This window comes from Neoarius graeffei, chromosome 11 (assembly GCF_027579695.1).
Source record: "Neoarius graeffei isolate fNeoGra1 chromosome 11, fNeoGra1.pri, whole genome shotgun sequence".
Classification (NCBI taxonomy): domain Eukaryota; kingdom Metazoa; phylum Chordata; class Actinopteri; order Siluriformes; family Ariidae; genus Neoarius; species Neoarius graeffei.
Window position 1 is genome coordinate 38,965,269 of NC_083579.1, and position 25,546 is coordinate 38,990,814.

At 41.0% G+C, this 25,546-nt stretch overlaps 1 protein-coding gene across 2 annotated transcripts; it reads left to right on the forward strand.

The window, feature by feature from the left end:
- The first annotated feature begins 5,376 nt into the window (after positions 1-5,376).
- LOC132894263 (uncharacterized) lies at positions 5,377-17,516 on the forward strand. 2 transcript variants are annotated; one of them, XM_060933862.1, is made up of 4 exons: positions 5,377-5,993; positions 10,072-10,159; positions 10,385-10,474; positions 16,118-17,516. In XM_060933862.1, exons 1-4 carry the CDS (start codon positions 5,664-5,666, stop codon positions 17,386-17,388), a joined length of 1,779 nt encoding a protein of 592 aa, XP_060789845.1. In that variant the 5' UTR covers positions 5,377-5,663; the 3' UTR covers positions 17,389-17,516. The 2 variants fall into 2 exon arrangements, with proteins under 2 accessions (XP_060789845.1, XP_060789846.1); XM_060933863.1 differs by lacking the exon at positions 10,385-10,474 and having other exon boundaries at positions 16,118-17,515.
- The last annotated feature ends 8,030 nt before the right edge of the window (positions 17,517-25,546 follow it).

The window sequence follows — 25,546 nt, forward strand, 5'->3', positions numbered from 1 at the left end:
CATTTTCCTGGGTCCGCCCCTGGAACATTTCTGGCAATAGCCTTTCCAGTATTTTGATTGGTAGAGCTGAGAAACAACTTTTTAGCAGAGCACTAGAATCTTTGCCTCAACTAAAGTCATTCATTCAGCTTTGACGGATCGCTTCATCCGCTCCTAGACAAGTGAACCATAGTCTTTTTTTGTAGGCCTAAGTGACATTGTCATTTAGCCTTTAAATGTGTAAGCTACATTTTGTGATGTTGTATATGACATAACATTGCTTGTCACACTGTATTGAGATGTAGCGGTTGACCTAACAAACCGTAGCCTACTGCGGCCAATGCTAGCAGGAGAAAGCTCAGTGCAGCGCCAGTCAGTCAACTGAAGTTGTTGCTAGATGTAGCGTTGCTGTAACAGAAATCCAGCTGAGGTAAATTTGTAACAGTTCAACAGCATAAGCTAACTTACACACAAATTGGTGTGTTACTCCACAGAGTAGCTGGCTATGTAAAGCTGTAGGCTTATGGTAATGTTACCAAAGTGTTAATAATCTGTATAATTTGTTGTGATGTGTAGTAGACTACACATTTTGATTAAGGCTACTGAAAGAACATTCCAGGGTATGCAGTGCCCATTTTGTAAGTGGTTGGTCAGACTTTGTGAACCCTGAAGACATCGATTATGCACCTTCAGTATTTACTTACAAAGAAAACTGTCACCCCATTGCAGCAAAAGAGATCTGAAGGAGCAACTGGACGAAATATATTGAAGGTAAGCTCCTACTGTCGCTGTTTAAAAACATTTCAGAGGACACAATTAAATCGTAGAGCTGATAATCGACGTGGGTACTCTTCATTGTTGTTTCTTTTCATGTATACAGGTAATGAGGTATTAGCCATGTAGCGTACAGTGTATTAATATTAGGACAACATACATGACATACAAGCTGTAGATACTAGTATCGTATTATCTTCACGCTCTTTATTATTGGTTGGAACAAACTAGTAGGCCTGTTTAATAAACTTGGCAACAGTGTGGACTGCTGAACATTGGCATTTCTATTTACAGTGGTGCTTGAAAGTTTGTGAACCCTTTAGAATTTTCTATATTTCTGCATAAATATGACCTAAAACATCATCAGATTTTCACACAAGTCCTAAAAGTAGATAAAGAGAACCCAGTTAAACAAATGAGACAAAAATAGTATACTTGGTCATTTATTTATTGAGGAAAATGATCTAATATTACATATCTGTGAGTGGCAAAAGTATGTGAACCTCTGGGATTAGCAGCTAATTTGAAGGTGAAATTAGAGTCAGGTGTTTTCAATCAATGGGATGACAATCAGGTGTGAATGGGCACCCTGTTTTACTGAAAGAACAGGGATCTATCAAACTCTGATCTTCACAACACAAGTTTGTGGAAGTGGCATGAACAAAGGAGATTTCTGAGGACCTCAGGAAAAACGTTGTTGATGCTCATCAGGCTGGAAAAGGTTACAAAACCATCTCTAAAGAGTTTGGACTCCACCAATCCACAGTCAGACAGATTGTGTACAAATGGAGGAAATTCAAGACCATTGTTACCCTCCCCAGGAGTGGTCAACCAACAAAGATCACTCCAAGAGCAAGGCGTATAATAGTCATCGAGGTCACAAAGGACCCCAGGGTAACTTCTAAGCAACTGAAGGCCTCTCTCACATTGGCTAATGTTAATGTTCATGAGTCCACCATATCAGGAGAGCACTGAACAACAATGGTGTGCATGGCAGGGTTGCAAGGAGAAGGCCACTGCTCTCCAAAAAGAACATTGCTGCTCGTCTGCAGTTTGCTAAGGATCACGTGGACAAGCCAGAAGCCTATTGGAAAAATGTTTTGTGGATAGATGAGACCAAAATAGAACTTTTTGGTTTAAATGAGAAGCATTATGTTTGGAGAAAGGAAAACACTGGATTCCAGCATAAAAACCTTATCCCATCTGTGAAACATGGTGGTGGTAGTATCATGGTTTGGGCCTGCTTTGCTGCATCTGGGCCAGGACGGCTTGCCATCATTGATGGAATAATGAATTCTGAATTAGACCAGCAAATTCTAAAGGAAAATGTCAGGACATCTGTCCATGAACTGAATCTCAAGAGAAGGTGGGTCATGCAGCAAGACAATGACCCTAAGCACACAAGTCATTCTACCAAAGAATGGTTAAAGAAGAATAAAGTTAATGTTTTGGAATGGCCAAGTCAAAGTCCTGACCTTAATCCAATCGAAATGTTGTGGAAGGACCTGAAGCGGGTAGTTCATGTGAGGAAACCCACCAACATCCCAGAGTTGAAGCTGTTCTGTACGGAGGAATGGGCTAAAATTCCTCCAAGCCAGTGTGCAGGACTGATCAACAGTTACTGCAAATGTTTAGTTGCAGTTATTGCTGCACAAGGGGGTCACACCAGATACTGAAAGCAAAGGTTCACATACTTTTGCCACTCACAGATATGTAATATTTGATCATTTTCCTCAATAAATAAATGACCAAGTATAACATTTTTGTCTCATTTGTTTAACTGGGTTATCTTCATCTACTTTTAGGACTTGTGTGAAAATCTGACGATGTTTTAGGTCATATTTATGCATAAATATAGAAAATTCTAAAGGGTTCACAAACTTTCAAGCACCACTGTACATCTTATGGTAACCCCATACAGGGCATTAGACTGTCATTTATTTTGCATGTTTGACATAAAATAATATTTGTCTATGTTTACAATTCCGAGACAAAACAGGACAAACACCAAGGGGGATGAATACTTTTGCAAGACACTGTGCCTCCGCCAGTATTGAACAATCACCAAATTGTACACACTCATAGGTCATATACCACCCCCATCCAGATAAGTCAGATTATTTTTTCCATCAAGATCTATACAACCCTTTCTCGAAATGTGGAAGAAAATAGTAAAAAAAAAAAAATATATATATATATATATATATATATATATATATATATATATATATATCCTGGATCTGCCCTTTTATTTGGACCCAAGATTTAGTGGGTTCTTTCTGGGCCTATGCCTTATCCTTCCACAAAGTTTTATTAAAATTGATTCAGCAGTTCTTGTGTAAACCTGATAACACAGAAAAAAGAAAAAAACAACAGACAGGTGAAAATATAACCTTCTGCCATTGGCGAAGGTAATAAACACGTATACCTGAATTTTTCAAGCTGTATCATTCTAACTCTATGGTGATTGGCTGCAGATCATTAATTTATAAATTACTGGATTTCATGACCAGTGGAAAACCTAAAATGTCTGTATTTTGGTAACATGTAAAGGTCAAATTCTGTATCTTGTTGTATTTTGGCGATCTCTCGGATGAGTATGAGGTTTGGTTTTCTCTGCCCGCTCCCAGATGCATGTTTTCTGAATTAACGACTCTTCTAGCTTCAATGATTTCCTCAGTCAGCTGTGCTTTCTTTGGTTTCCATGGTTTCAATCCTAAATCTTTACAAGTTTTATCAATTTCACTCAATTTCACAAGTGTGTGATGAATAAAGTTGTGCTCTGTGCAATTTGAGGCACAGTATCGCTTGTATTTCGCTGACAGGTGTTTGTTTACATGTTGAAGTAGCCATGTTGTTTTCCTTCTGCCATACAAGCTGGCCAGCGCGCATGCGTGGCACACAGGGGTGTCACTAGGAATTAAGCTTTAATGGGGCACTGCCCCCCCCCCCCCCCCCCCCCACACACACACACACAAAATGTCCCCCCCCCCCCCCCCCCCCCCCGCACAATGCACCTTAACGTTCCTGATATACATCTACTGGTAAAGTTAAAAAGGGAGAGTCTGTTCAAGAATGCATTAAGATGTTTATTTAAACATACTCTATTGTCTTTCATATGCAGTAAACCTGCCAAACATTTCATGGAACAGCTAAACAGCTGAATAACCTAACTAATTTTGTTATGTATTTGATTCAAGTTTTCTATTATGCAACCTCTACTCTCACGATTCACGAACTTAGCTGGTTAGTTATGACTGACTAGCACATAGCCTACAACCTTAATCTTACCTCTCTCACCCTCCTCCTCACCTGTCACTGTTTCCCTGCCCCGTCTCTGCTTCGTGAGAAGAATTGTCTGATATCCATCTGGAAAAGTAATTTAATATAGTTTAATTCCATGTAGTTTAATGAGTTTGTTAGAATATGGATTGCTTAGTTTTGTTGCGCTACCTTAACTCATCCAGAGCCCGTTCTCTGACTCATCCAAAGAGTAGACTCATCTCTCCAGTAGGCTAAATGGACTCATGGCACGCCGCACGCACGCTATGTTTACAGTGAGAATCTCCCAGACCAATCAGAAAATTAGTTAGAAAGAAGAGGCGATAGAAGTTTGAAACACACTCTGTCCTACAACTTACAGTAGATAAATGATCTGCCAAAGAAACTAGTTTGTTACGAAAATCTTTCAACATTTTCTTACTGGGGCACAGCTGATTTTTACTGGGGCACGTGTCCCAGTAAACAAGGCCTAGTGACACCCCTGGTGGCACAGTTCTCACGTTTTCTCGGCCTTAGATTGAAAGGGTCTATTGGGATGACGATGAAACAGGGAAACATTTGTACAGTATTCAAAGACAGGTTGATACTGGAAGGATAGAGGGCAGGAGTCGGAGAGAGGAAAACATCCCTCGTTTAAGAATTGGACATACAGCAGGGGCGTCGTGGCTCAGGTGGATGGGGTGCCATGCCATGGATCTGGGGACCCGGGTTCGATTCCGACCCGGGGTCATATCCCTCCCTGTCTCTCTCCTGCTCATTTCCTGTCCTACACTGTCCTATCCAATAAAGGTGAAAAGAATAGGACATACAGGGTTTAACTATTCTCTCAGCATAATGGGTAAACATCCCACTGGGAAATGTACACACTGTAGCCATCCAGAAAGTGTAGGACATGCACTACTCCACTGCAAGTAGTATGAACATGAGAGAAATCAGCTTTTTCAATCATTAAGAATGGTAAATCATTATCATTTTACATTACCTGGTTTGCTAGGAAAAGCATTAAGTCAGATAAAGGCGCATTACCGCCACCCACTGGGCTGGAGTGTGGAACAGGAGCTATTGGAGGTGGGGAAAAAAAGCCTATATTCTTTTAGCCATTCCTGTTTCTTTTACTGTATTTACAGTAAAAGAAACCGAAATGGCTAAAAAAAGCCTATATTCTTTTAGCCATTTCTGTTTCTTTTACTGTATTTACAGTAAAAGAAACCGAAATGGCTAAAAGAATATAGGCTTTTTTTCCCACCTCCAATAGCTCCTGTTCCGCACTCCAGCCCAGTGGGTGGCGGTAATGCGCCTTTAAGTTGGTCTGCCAACCGCCAGAAAACCCTAAAGAAGAAGAACTGCAGGTTTGTTTATGTGGCCATGTTGCTGCTTTGTGTTTAAAGCTCATAGGCAAAGGTTTTCAATTTATGCACATTTGAAACTTTATATGTTAAAAAAACCCTCTGTAATTTTCTTCTGGTCCCAAGAAGTATTGTTAATAAGTAATAATTAAAATAAGTTAGCGCGGATCGCGGCGAATTTCTGCTCGGCGATTTCCGTGACCACTCGGCGCGTGACGTCATTCAAGCCAAACAAACCGGCTTGAGTGCAGACGCGCGTTCAGGAATTTCCAAAGAAAAACCATGCCTTATTGCTGTGCAGTGAACTGTAACAACGGGACCGGGTCAGGAAGAAGTTTTTACCTTTTTCCGAGAGAGGAGAAGAGGCAGAGAGAGTGGGTTGTGCGCGTGAAGCGAGAGGGTTGGCAGCCGGGTAAATACGCCGCTCTGTGCTCCGATCACTTCGACGACGATTCATTTTTGAAGAATCCCCATCTGTTGGAGAGTTTAGGAGTCAGTGTCGGACAGAGAAGGCTCAAACCTGACGCTGTTCCGACAAAATTTGAATGCAAAATCAAGCAGTCAAAGGAGAAACAGACCAGCAACGCTCAAGCAAAAAGGAGAAGATTGGAGGTAAACATTTTTACTTTTGCTTGCAATTGACAAGTCAAGAATCCTGAGGGATCCTGTACAATCATTGTGGAAATGAGACAAAGGGATATTTCCTCGCTTAGAGTCAGCTATAAATAGTATAATGCTTGTATTACTATTAACAAGATATTATATTAGTAATATAAATGAATCCATGTTATATTATAGGGATTATGTGTGTGTGCCCATGTGATTTAATTATTCTTCAAAAGGGCTCTTATTTAGTATTACGACCAAAGTAAGAATTTATCATAACTACCAGGATAAATCGTTTGGGCGCGAGTCTTGTTGAGGTCCGGGGTCACCGCAATCAGAGTTGGCCGAGTTGCTGTCCGATTCCGAGGCCGCACGGTCAAACCAGTGAGCCACGTTCACCGATTGCTTCGCAACAGCCATAGGTTCATACATATATGGTTTCACCTCTCAATATTTAATTTGGAGAGTTTCTACTTCAAAATCGCTATCACTTTCAGACATTTTACACAACCTCTTACGACCAAAGTCCGTACACGTGTGCTCAGTTCGCAAGTAAACACAGAGCTGCTCCCGGTCTGTTTGCCTTGAATGACGTCACGACGACGGTCCCCTGGCGGTGAAAGTGCGCATAAGTGAGATGTAAACAAACCTTCGGAACTTGCGCAAACCAGTATATTTTAACCGTTTTATTCAATTTAAGGGTGCAAATTGGACACCAGGAAGATTGAATTCACTTTTTGGGTCGTTCTTCTAGACAGTGAAGTTGATATTCTATGTTCCACCTCCGACCCTTGCCTATGACCTTTAATTCGGTAAACATCTACAGATAAGGGCGGCATGGTGGTGTAGTGGTTAGCGCTGTCGCCTCACAGCAAGAAGGTCCGGGTTCGAGCCCCGTGGCCGGCGAGGGCCTTTCTGTGCGGAGTTTGCATGTTCTCCCCGTGTCCGCGTGGGTTTCCTCCGGGTGCTCCGGTTTCCCCCACAGTCCAAAGACATGCAGGTTAGGTTAACTGGTGACTCTAAATTGACCGTAGGTGTGAATGTGAGTGTGAATGGTTGTCTGTGTCTATTGGCCCTTTTCCACTACCCTTTTTCAGCTCACTTCAGCTCGCTTCAGCTCACTTCAGCCCGACACGGCTCGCGTTTCGACTACCTCAGAGCAGCACGACTCAGCTCGCTTCAGCCCTGTTTAGCACCCAAAACTCGCACGGTTTTGGAGTAGGGCTGAAGCGAGCCAAACCGAGCCGAGTGAGGCTGGGGGCGTGAGCAGACACTCCCCTGTGCACTGATTGGTGAGGAGGAGTGTCCTCACGTGCCCACACGCCCCGCGAGCACGCTGGGATCTGTAAACACCGTAAACCCGGAAGAAGAATAATTACGAATTACGAGAATTTCTGAAGCCTTATGCGCCTCGCCTCATCTATACGCTCTTGCCAGTATCTGTTGGCGTTGTCGGTGACAACAAGCCACAGCACCAAGACCAGCAACACTAACGACTCCATGTCCTCCATGTTTATTGTTTACTATCCGGGTCGTGAGACTACTGCTTAAAAGGTCACTGATGTCACTGTTTGCGCCGCCTAACGACATCACATGACGTCCACCCACTTTCGCTAACTCCACCCAAAGTGTCCACCCACTTCCAGCCAGCACGGTTCAGCGCGGTTGTAGTCGAAATGCAACTCCAACAGCCCCACTCAGCTCGACTCAGCCCATCTCAGCACGGCACGGCTCAGCCCAACTCAGCCGCGTTGGTAGTGGAAAAGCGGCATATGTGTCAGCCCTGTGATGACCTGGCAACTTGTCCAGGGTGTACCCCGCCTTTCACCCGTAGTCAGCTGAGATAGGCTCCAGCTTGCCTGCGACCCTGTAGAAGGATAAAGCGGCTAGAGATAATGAGATGAGATCTACAGATAAACTTGTAGAAGTGACATCTAAAAGAACAATGCCAGAGAGCTGTAGTGCTTTTTGATGTGATAGCGGAGAGGAGCCCCATAGGCATAGAGTGTGGATACACATACCTGCCAACCTTGAAAAAATTTTATGAGTACAATTTCATGAGTACCCCCCCCCCCCCCCCCGTCAACCTCACCCCAACCTGGCGCGCATGCGCCCCCACAGACCACAACCAGCAGACCAAAAACACACTTTCAATCCAGTTTTATTGATTGACCTTGGGAACATAGTCCAGTTTTGTAAAACATTCCTATTGATAGACTTTGGGAAACTGTTATTGATGGCTCTTGGGAACTTCCTTCCGTTTTGAAAAGCACAACAAAACATTAAATACATGTCCAAATGAAATTAAATTAAACCAGAGCCACTCTTTCAAAATAAGCAACAGCACATTAAATTAATACAGTATGTAAAAAAGGCACTTTCAACACAAAACATGGTATGCACAAATTTCCCATGCAATAGGTTTAGACTTTTGCATTTTTTAACATGTTGGAAGTATATTGCAGTATACAGTAAAAATCTTGCATTATACAGTACACTGCAGTATTTTGTAGTATGCCTTTTTCATGTGCAAACTATTGCATTTGCATTCGAAATATTGCATTTACTGCAGTAAAAAAGCATTTGATACTGCAGTACCATGCAGGTTTTTTCATAAGAGGGATGACCAATTTTCGACTTCACATCATCTGCAAACATTCTAGGCTACCATTGACAGAAGTTACCGACTGCCCTTAAGATATACAACACGCTACGTTTTGTTGAGCACATCAGTAAAGTGGTACTTATCATAGTGATTCAATGTGAGCGCGAGAGGAATTGTAATCAGGTTTCGTTGGTTACCGCATCGAATATGCAACCTCGAGTGATGGCTTCGAAGTTAAATGAAGAACTAGCCTGTACTGTTGGTGTTGTAAATGCACAAAATAACGGCTAGGAAGCTCTTGAGTACACGTGAAACACAACCGTTTCTGTTACAAATATAAAAACGACGTCTCTAACTGACGTTTCAATCCCCGACTCACTCTAGCCACCTGGCTGCACTCAAGTCAGAGACACAAAGGAGGAAGGGGAGGGGGTGAAGAGGGCAGAGCCACACGCTCTGGAAGAGGGGCAGGGGGATTGGGCAAAGCGTTCCATTCTGGCTTTGAGTTTTCTCACAGATCAGCGGTATCAACTTCAGTGAAAACTTGACTGAAATGCGAGTTCGGACGATATGCGTACTTTTTAATGTGAAAACGTACAGTCGTACAATGAGGTAAAAATTCGTAGCGGCTACGCAAGATGCGTACAGGTTGGCAGGTATGGATACATAAAGAAACTAATCGAGTTGTTTTCTGCTGGTTTCGGTCCTGTGCGTGCCTGCCTGCCACCACAGGAAACCCAACAACTAGTGAAGTAGAGTAGTAGTTGGGACAGTATAGTAGTGAGTAACTTGTTGCTGTGTGTCGCATACTCGCGTACCTGCCATCACATGCAACCCAATCATGGTGGGAAAATCTCCATGCACAACGCGCCTGAATTTTTATTTTAAATTTTTTTGTAGATTCTCGATTAAAAAAATCTGACTCCTCCTTCTTCATTCTACTTTTTGGATAAAAGTCGATAAAATGTATACTACTTTTTCTTTTTTTAAATCATAACGTAAATTGTGTGTGTTGTAAATGAAAAAATGGGTGATAACGAAAAAGAAAACCAACCGAAGAATTGCAAGAAGTTGATAGAAGAGCAAAAAGAAAGAGAAGGCAATGGGAGACGGTCCAGTGCAGCTTGTCAGAGAAGGATAGAAAGAGCAAGAGAGGCAAAGGAGGATAAACTCGAGTTTATCAGAGGAAAAAAGAGAATGCAAGCGAGAAAAAGAGAGAGGAAGAAGAAGAAACATGTCAGAAGAGGAGAGGAAGAGAAGGCGAGACAAAAAAAAGAAAGACGAAGGAACATGTCAGAAGAGGAGAGGGAGAGAAGGCAAGAAAAAGAGAAGGAAAGATGGAGAAACATGTCAGAGGAAGAAAGGGAGAGAAGGCGAGTAACAAAAAGAGAGTGAGAAAGAAGGAGAAACCAATGTGACGTGGTGAGTGCAACAAACTGTTGTCTACTCAAGCAAACAGCTGCTGATAATTTTGTACAGGAAGACCATGGACCACAAAAAAGGAGAAAAGAAACCTGTACGACAACAGGCGAACAACTGCAGAGAGAAAGACTTTCTTCAGCATCAGGTAAGAATAATTAATATAATGTAGATGCCCTTTTCATTATTAAAACATCACAATAAGCTTAGTTAAAAACGTCTGACAGTAGATGAAAGTGAGCGCAATCACTCAACTGGCTTTATCCTGACTTTGAAAAATCTAGGTTTTTATATGTGGGTTTTTACTGTATTGTAGTTGAAATTATTTTTAAGTAGAATTTTCTTAATACACTGTTTTTTTATGACTGAACAGGCAATCAAACACATACTGCAGACTTAGATTTGACAGTAGATGGGAGTGAGGGCAATCACACTCAACTAAGTTTGCCCCGGTCATCACAAGGTATATAAAAAAAAAAATGATGATGGTTTCTTGAGATGGTGATGCATGATGTTGATCAGATGATGATGATGATGAACTAACTTTATCCCAATCATCACAAGGTGTAAAAAATGATTTTGATGTTAGTGATTAGGGATCGACCGATATGTTTTTTTCAGGGCCGATACCGATTATTCTGGAATTGGGATGCCGATAACCGATATGTGCAACCGATAAATGTAAACATTATAATTCACATGAAATTAAACATAGCACACACTGACACAGACCTTCATATCCATGAAATGTATGTTTAATTGTAAAATTGAACATGAAATTTTGTGCAGGGAGATGCCAGCAGCATTTGTACAATAAAGTCAAACATTGGTTAGAATAAAATGAGAAATAAAATAAATATTCACCAGTAAAAAAATAAATCACTCCCTACTATATTACAGCTCACCATTTTCAGTGGAAAATAAATGAAAATACACTCTGGATTCTTTTACACTAAGAACTAAGTAAGACTTACCAACTTCAAATAGTTTTTAAATAACAAATCAAGTGTAGGGAGCTGCCTGCAGCATTTTTTAAAAAGTAAAATCAAACATAAAGTAGGCTATCACTCCCTATTATGTAACAACTTAACAAGTAACCATCTACATTCTAATGCTTTTAATGCCCAAGCCTAATATTCCCAATTTAGGAGGATTATATTGTAGTGAAGGAAGCACAGTTGCTCTGCATGTTGTCCACTGAGGCGGTTTCTGTTTTTTGTATAAATTGCCACGGCTCTGCTCCTTTAAGAGTATATCGCTTTCCGAATCAGAAGCACTAGCGAGGAGAATCACTTGCACAAGAATTATAAATACTAGTGGAGTAAATTACAGCGCAATGTGAAGTAGCATAAGAACATTTAAGTCAAGAGTTTAATTGATGTATTTCGTTCATTAGCGTTTATCCAAGCAAGTGTGCATCCACGACACAATTAATTACTGAGCCCACAACAAGCGTCCTGACAAACTCCCTACAGTATTACACAGCCTATTAGCACCATATCACACCTGGCTTGTTTAAATGTTCAAATAGCGCTTTATAAAGTTACCTAACACATACAAGTGCAATGCGCTTTTTGAGCACGAGTCACGTCATGAAGTTTACTCATCACCATAACAAATAACCAGTAGGCTTGCGCTAGCCAACAGAACACAAACACTACGTTTTATTTCGTCTTCCCTTGACCACCTCTCTGTATGGCTGTCATTCTACTGTTCGAGTAGAACTACTGACACATTCACAACGTTTCCAGACGGGGATTTAAAAATGACTGCAGCCTACGTTATGCTGGGGACTGCTTACTATGGACAACATTACATGTAGTTTCAGCGAGACTAGTTGGTTGTAGGCTAATTCAAGTGCTTCCTTCCGTAAGCTAAGTTTGCCTGGCTACACAGATGCAAATGGACAATTTTAACGAGTAGTAGATGAAGAATGTAAACAGAACTGAGGAAGCCTTTTGGACGAGAGGTGAAACGTTTTCAAGAATCTTCAAGCAAGTCCAGTTGCCCTTTTCTACCACCCACAGTTTACTATGACCTGGATGATTGAGAATCTTCACAGACAATGTAAACATATAATGATGTTGTGCTTTTGCAACTTGTGTGTTTGTGACTTATTGCGGCAAAAGCAGCGTGTCCTTACCTTGAAGTGGGATCTGCTTCTGCCTGAGTGCCCATACGGCTGCCTTGAAACAGTTCACAGCGTTTAGCTACACGTGTCGATTGGCTGTATCCCTTGTGCCGCTTCTGCCCGAGTGCCCGTACGGCCACCTTGAAACAGTTCACAGCATTTAGCTTAACGTGTTGATTGGCTATATCTCTTGTGCCAAACAAATCAGATGTTGTGGTGGGCGGGACCATGTTCTTGAACTCAGAGAGGCGAGTGCAGGAAAGGACGTGCAGTGACAGTCGTGTTAGGAACGAAATGTCTGCAAAAAGGCATGTTATCGGCATATCGGTGGAAATTATGGCGATACCGATAATCCTAAAAATGCAGAATATCGGCCCGATATATCGGCCAGGCCAAGTATTGGTCGACCCCTATTAGTGATGGTGATAATGTTGTTTATGATAATGATCTGATGTTTGATTATGGTGATGACGGTGCTGATGATTGATAATTATGAAGGCGATGATGAATACGTAAATAAAGTTAGTTATTTCATTTTCTTTTTGATTATGTAGTAATGAACAATATATTGTAGTGGCAATTATTTTTTGTGTACATTACCTAATACACGGTTATTTGGTGACCTGAACAGGCAATCAATTATATACTGCAGACTTAGATTTGACAATAGATGGGAGTGAGGGCAATCACAGTCAACTAACTTTATCCCAATCATCACAAGGTATAAAAAATGTTGATGATTGTGATGGGTGTACTGTATGCTTATTTACATATATGATTTTCCTTCAGCTAATCAGCAACCAGTTACTTTCTCTTTTAGATGAAACGAAGCCCAAAGATTCCATCCTGAAGAAATTGTCTAAAAATACAGCCAGATGGCCGATCACTGGAGTTAATTCTGTCTCAACATACTGTATTACATGCATTATTCATTTTGATAATTGTGTAATAAGGACCTGAGGCCTTCGTGCAAAACGTGCACACTTCTTAAAAAAAAAATTCTATTACGAACAAACTATAACTCTAGAAAACTCTTTAATGGTCTTTCTAGTTTCATAACACAATTTCTTAATATTAGTATGTTGATGATGCCGATGCTGAGTGTTTTTAAATATTTCCTCAACTGCACTTTTTTTTAACAAAACCTCTATCGTCTTTTCAAAGTCGAAGCTCTAATCCTCCGAGCTACAGTACATGCGCTGCATTCGAACGAGGAGTACGTTCCTGGGAGTTTTTAATCCCGCTGGGTTTTTATCCCGGGTTTTCGTACCGGGCAGCGTATTCATTATTATATTTTGTTTTCAATATGATATCATTTTTCCAATCTGTTTTTTTTTTTTGTATTCTTGTCTCAGCAATGGTGAAATCGAATTTGTAAATAAAATCACTGCCCTGACTCTACTCATCAGGCCAGAGCGATTTTCTTTCTGTGTATGTTTTGTACAACATAAGGAAGCAGGATAGTAACTATAATGGTAAAGAAATAAAACAAAAGAGGCTGGCTATGATATAAGAAAATTCTACTACCCAGAAACAGATGGGAGCTCCGCTTTCAGGCAGTGCCTAAATCTATATATTATCCCCCGCTGGCCGAAAGGCCCGAAGGGGGATTATGTCGTGGCGATGTCTGTCCATCCATCTGTCCCAGAAAGGGTGCTCACCTTCTGAAATCAACTCCTCTCACAATTTTTGGAGGAATTTCACCAAACTTGGCAGGATTCTTTGTTATATGTCAGTAATGCGCATATTGCAATTTCGTTAAATTGGGTCACATTTTACCAGAGTTACAGCCCTTGATTAACAAAATTATAATTTGACAATTTCATTAGTGGGTTTTCCTTTTGAAATCAACTCCTCTCACAATGTTTGGAGGAATTTCACGAAACTTGGCAAAAAGCATTGTTATATGTCAGTACTACGCATATTGTTATTTTGTTAAATTTGGTTGCATTTTACCAGAGTTGTGGCCCTTTGATTAACAACCTTGTACTTTCACAATTTCATGAAGGTGTGCTTGCCTTCTGACATCAACTCCTCTCACAATTTTTGGATGAATTTCTCAAAGCTTGGCAAAAGGCTTTGTTATATGATGGTAATACGCAGATTGCGATTTCATTTCGTTTGTGAAAATTTTCCCAGAGTTTTGAGCCTTGATTAAATAACTTGTACTTTGACAATTTCATGAGGGTGTACGTTCTTCTGAAATCAACTCCTCTCACAATTTGTGGAGGAATTTCACCAAACTTGGCTTTGTTATATGACAGTTATACACATATTGCAATTTCATTTAAGTTGCGCAAATTTTACCAGAGTTATGCCCTCGATTATTAACAAACTTGTACTATGGCAGCTTCATCAAGGTGCGCTTGCTTTCTGAAATCAACTTCACTCACAATTTTTATCCCCCGCTGGCCGAAAAGCCCGAAGGGGGATTATGTTGTGGTGATGTCCGTTCCGGAAAGGGTACTCGCCTTCTGAAATCAACTTCTCTCACAATTTTTAGAGGAATTTCACAAAACCTGACAGGATTCTTTCTTATATGTTGGTAATACGCATTGCAATTTTGTTCAATTCAGTTGAATTTTACCAGAGTTATGGCATGGTTGCCTGCGGGGGATATTGTGCTCTCTGAACACTCTTGTTCTCAGTGTATCTTTCTCTTTTGTGTATTTCTTCTTCCTTTCTATTTAGGACAGTTGCTGAAACAGGATTATTTTATCATGTTATTTGCCATTTTTACTTCATTCTCACACTCATGTCTTAAGTGTTTATTGGTCACATATGTAATTCATATCACACATGAATCGATTCTGATAGAGTTCAGTAACTTATAGATTATTCCTCAGTGCTCTCAGTAATATCTCACATCTCATTCTCTTTAATACACATTGGCTTTTTTTTCTATTGAATTGTTATTTTGATCTTATTTTTGTTTGATATAGTTATAAATAAATATTACCTGATGTTATTTAGGTTTTCTTGAAATTTGCCAAATTTTTAATGTTTTGGAAATATTAATTTGTATGGAAATATTTTCTAATAAATGGAGGATTAGAATTTATTTTATTATGCAGTAAATTGTAATTAATTTAGGACTTGTCTAATTTTATTATTACATTACATCATAAAATGCCAACTATATTCAGTATTAAAAGGAACCTGAGTGGTACTTTTTGTCTCTGTGTCAGTAGATAGATATGTCATAGTAACACAGATCAGAAAACTCTAATAAGTGGGAAATCCCATTTCTCAGAAAATCCCCTCAGCTATGGCGTCGTATTTGTAACTATCCAGAACTCGGTACGTACGTCATTTTCTTCGCTACATTAAAGACAGCGTGTGTATAGATGGCAACATGAGTTTCAAATACAGCCAGAATTTGCAGAAATTTGGTCATTTGATCCACCTAAACATTTATTATATTGTGTCCAAATATAAACACAAAAGTCATCCGTCTTTTATTATTAGTTAGACGGAGCGCGTTACGCTGTCAAGGACTGGTTACGCCAGGATACTGAAGTTCACATTCAGTAAGAATAAAAAGAATAGTTTTAGAACAAGCTTCGTAGCATCTTTAGTGCTTTTAAGAACAGCATCATTAAGAACAGCATCATTAAGAACTTTTATCATTTGTAATTCTTCCTCACTTCAATTTGGCTGCCATTTTGCCGAGTCATTTGAGGTGATTATTGAGAAATGGTTTGAATCTCTCAACCAATCAGCGCACACGATTTTCTATAATCACCTCTGTATTTATACTAATTGCTATTAAGTATATTCATGATAATAAATGGACTCTGCGTAAATGAAACTGAGCTGTTCATGCTTTTAGCAAACAATGAAAATATTACTTTTTATAGCTCTACATTGTTTGCATCTAATTTTTCCCAGCATGCTTGAAACTACTATAATAATCAGTTTAATGAAAATAATAACCTGTAAATGAACTAATTAATATTTTGTTGTGATTTACAGGGAAGAAAAGTGATCACCTCGTGTCACCTGATTATGGGCCGAGCATTTTCACACACACAAAGTCGTCTGCAAAACGACAAAACACAAAAGCATTGCAGAAGTCTGAAAAGCGACAAAACCTGAAGAAAAGGAAACGTGGAAGTAGAAAACAAGTTACAGCAGAATGTGCAGTGCTTGGCCTTCGAGACACTGATGTAACCACTCCTTTTGAATGCTCCACGGATTCCACTGAATCATCTCCTGAAGTTGCAGATCTTGAAGATGAAGGAAGTGCAGAAGCTTTAGATGAAAATGAAACATTGTCCTTTGAGCTTGAATGCAGAATCCTGAGGAAGGAAAATCGTACTTTGAAGGAACAACTGAAAAAATACTCTCTTTGTCAGGAGTCTTTTTCAGAGGACAATGACAAAGTGGAACAATTTACAGGTCTTCCAACATATGGGATTATGATGGTGGCGTTCCAGTTTATACGGCCTTATTTAAATTTAAACAGGAAGTTTTCATCTTTCCAGCAGTTCCTGCTGACATGTATGCATCTTCGACTGAACTTAAACTTACAGTTTTTAGCCTACTTATTTTCCATTTCTTTGGAAACTGCATCCAGAGTATTTAGTAACACATGTGATGTTATGTTCTGTCGCCTCGTTCCGGCGCTGGTGATCTGGCCAGATAGGAAACATTTACGGCAAAGTCTGCCAGTTTCATTTCAACAAAACTTTGAGAAATGTTGCTGTATAATTGACTGTTTTGAAATATTTCAGGAAAAACCGAGTGATGTGGAAACACCGAGAAAAACCTGTTTGCAGAATAAAAGCCACAACTCTTCAAAATATCTGATCGGTATTGCCCCACAAGGCGCGGTTTGTTTCGTTTCTCAGGGGTGGGATGGTCACTGCAGCGACAAACACATAACAGAACATTGCGGATTTCTGGATGAACTTTTGCCAGGGGATCTGATCCTAGCAGACAGAGGGTTTGATGGAGGTGACGCTGTTGGATTGCCTTCTGCAAATGTAAACATTTCTGCGTTTACTCGGGGAACATCCCAAATGAGCGCGTTGGATGTGGAGGGCACAAGGGTGCTCGCGTCAGCCAGAATCCATGTTGAGAGGATTATTGGAATGGTTCGTCAGAAATACACAATACTGAGCAATACTGTGCCCATGTCTCTTGTACATTCAAAAGATAATGGAATAACATCTTTGGACAAAATAGTACATATCTGCTGTGCACTGACGAACCTGTCTGACCGCATGATTCTTTTTGAGTGAAAAAAATAAAGTGAATTTTGTCCTTATTTGAAACCCTCATTTTATTTATACATGATGTCTGAGCAGCTACTTTTATAGAAAGTATTTTTATTTGTATAATACTTATGGCAAAGACAGCTTAAAATTCTTTTCACAATTTTAGATACATGTGATTTTTTTTTTTTATCATGTCAGACACAGTTAATGTACATATTTGAGAAGGATTTGATGGAAATTCTTTACCATATTGCAAATGACAAAATTCAGTGTAGTTTATTGTAAATATTATATAGTGATATATAAAAGTTTATAACATTGCTGTATGCTTTATAGTTTGAATTATAATTTTGACATGGAATTCTTTGCAAAAACTGCTTAAATTATTGAATCCCTGCAGGCTTGAACATGTTAAATTGTAACAGGTGTAAAGAAATGATATGCTAGTCAACGGTATATTTTTAATGAAATGTGTTTGCAAATTAAAACATTTATTTCTAGTGAGAAGCACAATGCGTATGTATAAAAGCTTTCACCTAATTTTACATTTCTTGAAATAAATAAATATAAAGTCACTTGTTGGTCTTGCATCGAAGCTTTTTGTAATCTGGATGATGCCAGTTGGATTTTGGGATTCTTTTCAGACCCAAACAAGACATGCAAGCTCTTCTGATTTTACACATACCTGACTCACTGTTCAATATTACACCACTGTCAGCATTTCTGCAGTAACACCACGTATTTTCAGGGTCTGTACTGGCTGGATTTCTTTGTGTCAAAGTATTTTCCTAACAATTCTTGTGAAACATAATTTATGTAAAATTCTCTGACTTTCACAACCTGTGTATGAAAAAAATCTACATCTTTCTGAACTTTTTTGCACAAACAAACTGTTTTCTTGCCAGAGGATGAAATCACAATTTTGAAAATTTTAATATATTTATGTGTGACTGAATCTGAAAATAATAAGCATGGTCTTTCTTTAGGAAAAAAATTGCCATCATCTTTTCCAAAACAAAATGTTACTTTCTAGACACATCTATATTTTTGTCCTTTAAACAAAAGGGGCATTTTATTTCAACGGTAACCCTTTCCACAGTATGTGCATTCAACTATGCCATCTGGTGAAGTGCCCAAGTACAGCTATTCTTTTAACAGAAACAGACCACATTCCTGTACAGTAAAATCTGTGGTATTTCCTTCAGTGTTTTGCATACTTCTCTCTGGCTGTTTCTTCATGGCTACATCCCCATCTATGACAAAACTGACATTAATTTCTCCTCTACACCAATCATTCATAACATTATGACCTCTGTTGTCATTGGCTGTCCATCACTAGTGATGATGATGCTTCATTAGGATGTGCAGAAACCGCAGATGGGCCGCGAGGCCCGCACCAGAGCAACAGAGCCGTCCACAGCAATGGTATGAGTGGCCTGCTTGAACTGCTATGGAATGTCTGGTTTCGTGAGCTCTCGTATACTCCCTTTGACGCTTGTCTTCAATTGCGGACACTGAGCTTCTAACTATGCTTTGCCATGTTGCTCTATCCGAGGCATCCCTTTCCCACGTCTGATCGGTCACTCCGGCATTCTTTTTGTTCCTCTTCAAAAAGTCTTTGTACCTCAGTTTCTGTCCTCCTTGTCCTCTGTTTCCTAGGCTCGGTTCTCTGTAGAAAACGGCTTTGGGTAGTCGCGTTTCAGGCATGCGCCAGATGTGTCCAGCCTAACAAAGTTGGGAGGCTGTGATAAGGGCTTCCACACTTACTGTTTTGGCTCACCTGAGGACTTCTGCATCAGGGAACATATCCTGCCATCTTATTTTGAGGATTTGACGCAGCTGTCGGAGTTGTAGCTTGATCAGTTTCTTGAAGTGTTTACGGTAGAGCATCATGCATTCGGTGGTGTAAAGCAGAGATGGTAAGACTGCAGCGTTGTATACTTTCAACTTGGTGGTTCTCTTGATGTCATGGTGAGACCATAGTTGCTTTTGTAATGCACCAAAGGCTTTGGTGGCAGCTTGAATCCGGCGGTCTACCGCCAAGTCTGTGTTGTTAACTACACTGCCTAAGTAGATGAAACTCTCAGAATTACTAAGAAGTGTTCCATTGACCAAAACAACGTTGTTTGACGTTGTCTGTGGCTCAGGTGATGGTTGGTACAGGAGTTCTGTTTATGTGTTATTGATTCTCAATCCAAAGAGGGTTGCAGCTGTGGCAAAGCGAGCAACGATTTCCTGCATGTCGTCCAAATCCGTTGCAACAAATGCAGAGTCGTCTGCGTACAGCAGTTCTCGCATGCAAATTTGCCGAGTTTTGGTTGAGGACTTGAGTCTGGCAAGATTGAAGAGTTTGCCTTCTGATCGAGTCCTGATGTAGACTCCTTTATCTAGGTTAGTGCCCATAGTCTCTAGGACTGCTGTAAGGTAGAGTATAAACAATGTTGGGGCAAGAACACATCCCTGTTTAACACCACGATTGACAGGAAAAGCTTCACTAATGTATCCTCCGATTGAAACCTTCCCAGACATGTTCTCATGGAAGAGTTGAATGAGCCATATCAGTCTTTACGGGCATCTATACACTTGTAGTACCTTCCTAAGCATCTCTCGGTCAATGGTGTCAAAGGCCTTTGAGAAGTCTACAAAGACCACATACAGAGGTTGATGTTGCTCAATGGCTTTTTCTTGGGGTTGTCTCAGGGTAAAGATCATATCTGAGGTAGATCTGCCACCCCTGAAATTGCACTGACTTTCTGGAAGTACATCTGAGATATTTTAAATTTGGTTTCGAACTATCTTGGCCAGAATCTTGCATGTAGTGGAAAGAAGAGATATACCACAGTGGTTTCCACATTCGCTCCTTTCTTGTTTCTTTTTTGTAGATGGTCACAATTAGTGCATCTTTGAAGTCTTGGGGAAGACGCATGTTCTCCCAACATGCATTGTACGGTTTTAAGAGTGCAGCTGTTAGGCTGGGGCCATCTCGCTTCAACATGTCAGCTGAGATGCCATGGGGGCCAGGTGCTTTTCCATATCTAGTATCCTTGAGTGTTTTCTCAAGCTCATCTGATGTGATGGGTACACACAGATCTTCTCTTGTTGGTCTCCTCTCAAGCCAAAGACATGCCTCAGGAGCAGCTGACCCTTGCTGGTTTAGGAGATTGAAGAAATGCTCCTTCCACCTTCTTTTTATGTCTTCCAGATTCATGTGGAGTATACTTCCATCAGCACTTTTCCCTGGTGCCACTACATTGCTTGTTGGTCCATAGAGAGTCCTCAGTCTGGTGAATAATCCATGGTAGTCCTTCCTGTCTTCCAGTTCCTGTAGTTCCTCAGCTTTCTTGCACCACCATCTGTTTCATGGCTCTGATTTCTTGTTGCACTTTCGCTTTAATATCTTTGAAAGCTTTCATGCTTCTATCTGAGTTCTCTTTTAAATGTAGGTTATAAATTTTGTGTTTTTCTTCTAACAAAGCTTGGATAGAATCAGTCTATTCTTGAAACCAGTCTGGTGTACTTTTCTTCTGCTGTCCAAGTATATCACTTGCAGTAGTATCTTTCAACTGCTGCCACATGTCCTCAACATTTTCTGTGTCTTCGTGATCAGGGGCATTTTCCTGTAGAGCAGTTGTAATAGCTATTTTGAATTTGCGCTGTGTCTCATAATTCTTCAACTTGTCTATGTCTATTTTCTTATTTGTTGTGGAGGCTGCTGTCTTGCGTCTAAGAAATACAAGTCTGAGTCTCAGCTTTGATTGAACCATATAGTGGTCTGTTGAGCATTCAGCTCTTCGCACTACCTTTGTTGACAGAATCTCTTTCATGTTGGATCTGCGAGTCACGATATAATCAAGGAGATGTAAGTGTTTAGACCTTGGGTGGCACCAAAATCTAATTTTTGACTGGTTGGCAAAAGTAGGTATTAATAATGCATAGTTCGTGTTGAGTACAAAAGTTGAGCGTAAGTTCACCATTGGCATTCCTATTGCCCTTGCCAAATTTCCCAATAGTACCTTCGTATGTTACGTGATCAGTACCTACTCTTGCATTGAAATCTCCCAGGAGCAGAAGCTTCTCTACTTGAGGTACCCTGTCTACCACATCAGCTAATTTGTGATAGAAGGCTTCTTTTTCTTCATCAGGATAGGTCATGGTAGGTGCATACACATTGATCATGTTTAGGTAGCGAAATTCCCTGTGGGTACACTTATGATTCACTGAGATATTCCCACTGGTAATGATGGCAGTTTGCCAGCTATCTTATTCAAAATGGCAAAAGCAACTCCTGTGTTTTTTCTTCTGTCTGTATTCCCACTCCAGAAGAAAGTGTATTCACTCTCTTGCACTTGTCCTTGGCCTTCAAGCCTTGTCTGTTGGAGTGCAGCAATGTTCATGTTGTAGCAAGCTAGTTCCTTCATGATCAGAGCTGTTCTACACTCAGGTCTCTTACCATTGTCCAACATGGTGCCGACATTCCAAGTCCCAACTATCAATTTGATATTCTTCATCTTTCTACCACTATTATGGAGACCCGCTGGCTGCAGTGAACCAGCCAGGTAAGGACTGGGTAATCTTTCTTTACCCCACCTTTTCTAGGGACTTCCCTTTCCAGGACAGGCAGTGCTCTCTCTAAATAGGGCTGCCTGGACACCTGCAATGCTGCCGTAGCCTGCTGTTTATCCAGAGCTTCAGCTAGGCTGTGACCATCAAATGCGAGCCACCTGTGTGTAAAGTTCCTGCTAGCAGCTTCCAGCTTCTCGGACCTGCTGCCTTTGCATTTACTCCATCGCCACAGGGCTTTCCTATTTTCCTCTCCTAACAAAGTGCCTTGCACAGTAAGGTAAGACAAACAATGTTGTGCCCCCATTGTGCTGTCTCTCTGGACCTCCAGATATGATGCCAAGTGGTGCACAAAAGTGCCACAGACCTGACGGGTATGGAAGTTGCCCCACAGTGACAACTGACTTGCCAAGTGATGCCATCTGTTGGCCATTTGAGTGGCTCTTCTGCATGCCATCAGGTGGTATGCCATTGACCCTGTTGGGTTCATCTGCCACATTGCACCAAAACGTGCCCTGCTGCCAGCGACTTATTGGTGATGTACTATTTAAGAAGAAGAAGAATCACTTTTATTGCCAGGTATGTGAACACACATGAGGAATTTGACTCCGGTTTCACTTAGCTCTCTTAGTACAAACAGATTAAAAAGCGTAGACAAAAAACAAAACAAAAAGCTATATATTTTTTTTAACTCATAGCTGGAACCCAGGCAGATGCTACCACTCCGAGTCAGAGCGGACCTGGGAGCAATGACGATGAAGGGGTAACTCCACTTTCCCCAATACTCAAGTCTTCCCAGACCTGAGACTTACCACTGGTTGCAGTTTAAAGTCCTATCCAAGACTAGGAATGACAGTATAATGCATTATGGATAGAAATGGAGAATAGAATAAGATAACTTGGGAGAGAATAGAATATGACAAGAAAGTATACATTAAGATAGAACATAGAGAATAGAATGCATCGTCACAGAACAGAAAAGAACATGACACAATAATATAGAATAGGATAGACAATTGGGACAATACAGGGTTAGTCAAAATTATGTTAATACTTAAATGGTAGAAACCATTTATTCACAAAACATACATCATATGTGCAAGATGATTTACAGGATGGTCTCAACCTGTTCGCCATCGTGTTCAACACACAAAAACCAGCGAGCAACAGTACCATTTAATCTGTCACCCATGGCGTACGTCTATCTGCAGGAGAAAAAAAATCCATTAGTGTTAATTTTGACTAACCCTGTATAATAGAATACATTATAAGAGAAAATGTATGGGCGGCACGGTGGTGTAAGTGGTTAGCACGGTCGCCTCACAGCAAGAAGGTTCTGGGTCCAAGCCCAGCAGCCGGCAGGGGCTTTTCTGTGTGGAGTTTGCATGTTCTCCCCATGTCTGTGTGGGTTTCCTCCGGGTGCTCCAGTTTCCCCCACAGTTCAAAGACATGCAGTTAGGTTAATGTGGGGCGGCCTTGGGCTGAGGTGCCCTTGAGCAAGGTACCTAGCCCCTGACTGCTCCCCGAGCGCTGTAGTGTGCCTGCCCACTGCTCTGGGTGTGTGTGCGTGTGTTCACTGGTTCAGATGGGTTAAATGCAGAGGATGAATTTCACTGTGCTTGAATTGTGCATGTGACAAAGGTTTCTTCTCTTTCTTTAAAAGGAGGGAATATGATAGAATAGAAAGCATTTTGAAGATGTAGAAAAGAATATGACAAAATACTGTACATATTCTATTTAGTTTGTAGAATAGAAAAGACAGTCATGACAATACAACAGAATAAATTAAAAGAAAAAAGGGAATATGGCAGAATACGATAAAATACTATACATATTCTATATAGAATAGACAGTTAAGACAATATAACAGAATACAACCCCGATTCCAAAAAAAGTACAAATTGTAAATAAAAACGGAATGCAATGATGTGGAAGTTTCAAAATTCCATATTTTATTCAGAATAGAACATAGATGACATATCAAATGTTTAAAGTGAGAAAGTGTATCATTTAAAGAGAAAAATTAGGTGATTTTAAATTTCATGACAACAACACATCTCAAAAAAGTTGGGACAAGGCCATGTTTACCACTGTGAGACATCCCCTTTTCTCTTTACAACAGTCTGTAAACATCTGGGGACAGGAGACAAGTTGCTCAAGTTTAAGGATAGGAATGTTAACCCATTCTTGTCTAATGTAGGATTCTAGTTGCTCAACTGTCTTAGGTCTTTTTTGTCGTATCTTCCATTTTATGATGCACCAAATGTTTTCTATGGGTGAAAGATCTGGACTGCAGGCTGGCCAGTTCAGTACCCGGACCCTTCTTCTACACAGCCATGATGCTGTAATTGATGCAGTATGTGGTTTGGCATTGTCATGTTGGAAAATGCAAGGTCTTCCCTGAAAGAGACGTCGTCTGGATGGGAGCATATGTTGCTCTAGAACCTGGATATACCTTTCAGCATTGATGGTGTGTTTCCAGATGTGTAAGCTGCCCATGCCACACGCACTAATGCCACCTTATACCATCAGAGATGCAGGCTTCTGAACTGAGCGCTGATAACAACTTGGGTCGTCCTTCTCCTCTTTAGTCCGAATGACACGGCGTCCCTGATTTCCATAAAGAACTTCACATTTTGATTCGTCTGACCACAGAACAGTTTTCCACTTTGCCACAGTCCATTTTAAATGAGCCTTGGCCCAGAGAAGACGTCTGCGCTTCTGGATCGTGTTTAGATACGGCTTCTTCTTTGAACTATAGAGTTTTAGCTGGCAACGGCGGATGGCACGGTGAATTGTGTTCACAGATAATCTCATCTCATTATCTCTAGCCGCTTTATCCTGTTCTACAGGGTCGCAGGCAAGCTGGAGCCTATCCCAGCTGACTACGGGCGAAAGGTGGGGTACACCCTGGACAAGTCGCCAGGTCATCACAGGGCCGACACATAGACACAGACAACCATTCACACTCACATTCACACCTACGGTCAATTTAGAGTCACCAGTTAACCTAACCTGCATGTCTTTGGACTGTGGGGGAAACCGGAGCACCCGGAGGAAACCCACGCGGACACGGGGAGAACATGCAAACTCCACACAGAAAGGCCCTCGCCGGCCACGGGGCTCGAACCCGGACCTTCTTGCTGTGAGGCAACAGCGCTAACCACTACACCACCATGCCACCTGTTCACAGATAATGTTCTCTGGAAATATTCCTGAGCCCATTTTGTGATTTCCAATACAGAAGCATGCCTAAATGTGATGCAGTGCCGTCTAAGAGCCCGAAGATCGCGGGCACCCAGTATGGTTTTCCGGCCTTGATCCTTACGCACAGAGATTCTTCCAGATTCTTTGAATCTTTTGATTATATTATGCACTGTAGATGAAGAAGAGAGGGTCCCATATACAATTCGTACATTGGGGGAGTGCCTGTTAGAGAGTGCACTTGTCCTGGGCCATCGGCATAGTGAGGTAGGGTGGCCAGTTCCTTTCCTCGCCGCCTTCTTCCCCCAGTGTTTCCACCAGGTCCCCATTCACTGCTGGGTGGACAGGGAGCGAGCCCCAGATCCCCGTCGAGCCGAGGCTCGAACCAGGGACCGTTCGCTTAGTGGTCAAGCGCTCT

Coding starts and splice junctions, on each gene's coding strand:
- LOC132894263 (XM_060933862.1), top strand. CDS start 5,664: ATGCCTTATTGCTGTGCAGTGAACTGTAACAACGGGACCGGGTCAGGA. Junction 10,160..10,384: donor AAGACTTTCTTCAGCATCAG/GTAAGAATAATT, acceptor ATGACTGAACAG/GCAATCAAACACATACTGCA. Junction 10,475..16,117: donor TTTGCCCCGGTCATCACAAG/GTATATAAAAAA, acceptor TGTGATTTACAG/GGAAGAAAAGTGATCACCTC.